Genomic DNA, 4,448 nt, shown 5'->3' with positions numbered 1-4,448 from the left:
ATTTCAGGGTCTGTAGTGTACGATTTCATATATGAAAAGGTAAAACGTTACGAGTGATGTAGTTGAAGGGGCAAATATGTAATTTATCCTTAATTTAAAATATATATATTCGACAATGTCTGAAGAGCTTGTGAATAAGAGAAAGAGATGAGGTGTCGTGAACTAATATGATGAATATGTTGATGATCGTTTAAACAACTAGAGAGAAACAATAACAGCAAATGCAAATGCATTAAAAAAGCCAGAGTAACATTGTGAACTCAGTCATGAACAAACTGTTTTGACCTCAAACATCTATAAATATTTTGAATAATAGTGCTTGTAAACTGATCGGCTAAACCAGCAAACCTTCCTCCGTTATTGGTGAGTTTTTCTCTTTAATTTCTTTAATTGAGGTCCGTAATTCATCATTGAGATTTCTTTTTCCATGAATTTAGAGTTTTAGGTTATCAGTTGTAATGGTAATTGAAATTCTGTTTAAGCAAGGAAGATAAGATGTCGTACATAATGTTGAGTCAATGTGTCCGACAACTTGCTTCAACACAAATAATGGATAGATAACAAAGAGTGCATAAAGGTAAAAGACACACAAATTGGTTACCCAATTCAGTGCAATGTCACCTACGTCTGGGGGCTCACAGCCAGTGGAAAGGGTTTCACTATAACATAGTCAATAGTACAAACAAGACTTATATGAATACAACAAATATCAATGCCCTAGAAACTATTATCACGAGTGATTACCAAGACCAGAGATTCCCCCTGAATTTGAGACCCCTCTCAATTCCACTCTTCAAGCACTCGCCTATGCTTGGTCGACTTCAATCTCAGCGCACGTGAAAAACTTCAATCACGCAAACACAAAACCCAAATCTTACAAACACTCAATTTTTTGGAATAGTGTTCGAAGAATAACACCGCTCTTAAACAAAAACAACTAGTTTCCCAGTCCACCAATCGTGCATGTCTAGGTATCCTAGATCTTTTTGTTAAAGCGTCAAGACTACTAAGGGGGCGAGACTTTTATAGCAGTCATACATCTCTAGAAGTATATCTAGGGTTTTCTTACTCATACACGCGAGAAAATCACCAAGGAAAGTCTTATGCGAAGCAATATGACAAAACAAGAAACTTGTCAGAAAAACATTCTGCGCACAAGGAGAAGGATATCTCGACAAAAGCTGAAGCATGAAGACCGATATCTTTCATCAACAACTTGCACTAAAAAATAATGGCAACTAGAATGTACCAACGGCAATGAATCATTTTCTCTTCTTCGATACGCTAATAGTTGGGTTATAATTTTAACAAAAAATTAGAAAAATAGCCAACTTAAACCTTTGATATTGCTAAATAGCCAAGGTTTGGTAAATATTAAGTAAATAACCATATATGATGACGTGGCTTAATATGGCAGTGGCTATTTACTTGATATTTACGTTTGTAAATATATAAAAATGGTTATTTACCTACTATTTACAAAACCTTGGCTATTTAGGAATTCTCAACGTTTAAGTTGGCTATTTTGCTAAATTACCCTAATTTTAATGTATGGGCTTATTTGAACTAGTTATTTAGCCCGACCTTATATTGTCTTATATCCATTGACGTCGTTTCGTGTTTCAATGAGCTGTTGGTGCTGTTTTGTTGTCGTTTATCATCACCACAAGCATTGTTTCGGTCGAAGATAGTGTAGTACCAATTTGGCAAATCTGAAACAAAAACAAGCGGAATTCACTATCTTTCAAAAACTCAATCTCACGTCAATCAGGTCGCTATATATTTCTGCACTTGCTAGTCCTTTTTTTTTTTTTTTTTTTCACCGCATGAGTTTCCATGGAGACATACTCAAAAACCACAAACGTCTTCATCGATTATTCTACAATGTCTCTAAATTTCGGTCCCTCAGAGCAGCGAAGATTCTCCACGCCACTTCCTTCGCTGCTTGCTCTGTCACCGATCAAACCCTTTTCCTGCAGAACAACGTGCTTTCCATGTACGTCTCGCTTGGCAAGTTATCTTCTGCGCGCAAGCTGTTCGAACAAATGCCTCATAGAAATGTAGTGTCGTATAACACGCTCATCCGTGCTTATAGCAGACGTGGCAACATAAAAGAAGCTTGGAAAATGTTCGCCGAGATGAGAAGAGTCTGTGAGTTTAAGCCGACAGAGTTTACTTTCGTCGGTTTGATGTCTTGTGAAGAGTTGGATATTCCTAGTACTGTTCAGCTTCAGGCTTGTGCTGTGAAGAATGGGCTGTTCGATAGCAATCCGTTTGTGGGCACTGTTTTGTTTGGGCTGTACGGAAGGCTCGGGTTCATCGACGAAGCGGTTTGCGTGTTCGAAGATATGCCGTGTAAGAGTCTAGTCACGTGGAATTCAATGCTGTCGCTGCTCGGTCATCACGGTTTTTTAGAGACTTCCGTGTTTTTGTTTCGCGAGCTTATGAGGACGGAAGCTTCTTTGTCCGAATGTTCCGTGTTGGGCTTGTTGTCTGGATTTTCATCCCAAAAACACCGGGAACTCGGGGAACAGACTCACAGTCTGATAGTGAAGCTTGGGCTCGCCGATGATATAACCGTGTCGAATTCTTTAATTACCATGTATGTCAAATGTGTGGGCATAAAATTTTCCGAGAAGGTTCTGGAAGGGATGAGTTCTAGGGATGCGGTGACATGGAATACGATCATCGGCGCAGTGGCGAGAACTGCGAAGCCCGAAACCGCGTTTGAGCTTTTTCGGAAGATGTCCATTTCTCAAGTTTTTCCCACTAGCACCACATATTTCAACCTTATCACTAGTTGTATCACCATGGGAACCCGATTGCACGGAGAGACAATCCACGCTCAAGCAATCAGGAATGGCTTTGAATCCAACGTCTTTGTGGGTACCGCGTTGGTCGATTTTTATGCGAAATGCAACGACTTGGAGGGCTCTCATCGTTGTTTCCGTGAGATATCTGAACCGAGCTTGGTCTCTTGGAACACCTTGATTTTAATTTTCTCGAACAGAGGGTCTTCGGACGCTATTCCGTTCCTGCAAGAAATGCTTCTGTTGGGCTACAAACCGAACGAGTTCACATTCTCGGTCGTTCTCAAGCCGCTACGAGTCCCAGAGCTTCGGCAAGTTCATTGCCTGGCGATAAGAACGGGTTATCACGATAACAGATTCGTGCTGAGCGCTCTCATAACATCGTACGCCAAAAACGGTCTCGTAACCGACGCCTTGGCTTTTGTCCCGGCCTCTAACAACAACCCTCTTCTCACCGTCCCGGCTAACATCAGCGCCGGAATTTACAGCCGAGCCGGCCGATACGAGGAGGCACTGAAACTGCTCTCTCACCTCGACGAGCCCGACCGCGTTTCGTGGAACATCGCGGTCGAAGCTCTCGCTCGGAAAGACTACTGCGAAGAGGCCTTCGAGCTTCTCGGGGAGATGAACTCGTTCGGAATCCGACCCGACTGTTTCACGTTCTCGAGTCTCCTGAGCCTCTGTGCCTCGCGCCGAGACCTCGCCCTCGGAAGCTCTCTCCACGGCCTCGCCGTGAAGTTGGACCCGACGACGGGCAGCGATTCGCTGATCCAGATGTACCGCGAGTGCGGTGGGGTCGCGAGCGCGGTGAAAGTGTTCGACGAGGCCGGCCATAGAGACGTCGCCACGTGGACGTCTCTGATATCCGCTCTCGGCCTCGACGGCCGTGCCCGCGAGGCTCTGGGTCGGTTCAGAGAAATGGAGCTCGTTGGGGTCGAGGCCGATTGCCCCGCGGTCAGTGCGGCTCTGACTGCGTGCCTATGTGGCGGCCTCGTGGCTGAAGCTACGGAATTGTTTTGGCGAATGAGAACGAGATTTGGGATTGAACCCGAGATTCGACAGTACCGAAACCTTATCAAGTTGCTGGTGAAAACCGGGCGTGCCAGCGAAGCAGAGATGGTGATCGCCGAAATGCCTTGTGTTTCCAACCACAAAGAGGCTTTGTGGCGTTTATATTCAGATGCAAGGATATATGAATCCAGAATTTGAATTTTTGACTCTTGGTGAGTTTCTAAAGGTTTTAGTTTTGGCATGATAGTGTTATGCATTGCATCTTCTTTTGTTATATTCTTTCCAAACACATACATTATTGGCAAAATTATAGCTTTTCAAAGAGAAAAAAAGCTCTTCCAAAACATGAGCAAACATAACATAAACAAATTACAAACAGTACAACATCAAGAAATAGCAATTGTTTTCTAAAAAAGACAGATATGCGTCTTGTGATGACTTGAAGTAATACATCACCAGGTTAATGATTTTTAATAAGGGAAGTATTTGGTATGTATCAGTTGCAACCATCGGGTGATTAATGGCATAAATACACGTAATGTTTATATTTTGTTGCATATACTCATTGATTTCTTTGTACTGGAAAAAATAGTTTTTTTTTATTTTTTTATTTTTTAAAAATGGTCC

The 4,448-nt window shown here is 42.4% G+C and overlaps 1 protein-coding gene across 1 annotated transcript; it reads left to right on the top strand.

Moving 5' to 3' along the window:
• Positions 1 to 1,700: 1,700 nt before the first annotated feature.
• On the top strand, positions 1,701 to 4,119 carry LOC149406943 (pentatricopeptide repeat-containing protein At3g58590-like). Its single transcript, XM_089627217.1, has one exon. The coding sequence runs from the start codon at positions 1,827 to 1,829 to the stop codon at positions 4,017 to 4,019; it is 2,193 nt and encodes a 730-aa protein (XP_089483343.1). The 5' UTR covers positions 1,701 to 1,826; the 3' UTR covers positions 4,020 to 4,119.
• Positions 4,120 to 4,448: the final 329 nt, after the last annotated feature.

The sequence above is a fragment of the Urtica dioica genome, chromosome 1, assembly GCF_054948205.1.
Source record: "Urtica dioica subsp. dioica isolate 48M chromosome 1, U.dioica_male_clone48M_v1_H2, whole genome shotgun sequence".
Lineage (NCBI taxonomy): Eukaryota > Viridiplantae > Streptophyta > Magnoliopsida > Rosales > Urticaceae > Urtica > Urtica dioica.
The sequence above is the reverse complement of the archived record's forward strand: the minus strand, read 5'-3'. Positions and strand labels throughout refer to the sequence as shown.

Coding starts and splice junctions, on each gene's coding strand:
- LOC149406943 (XM_089627217.1), top strand. CDS start 1,827: ATGAGTTTCCATGGAGACATACTCAAAAACCACAAACGTCTTCATCGA.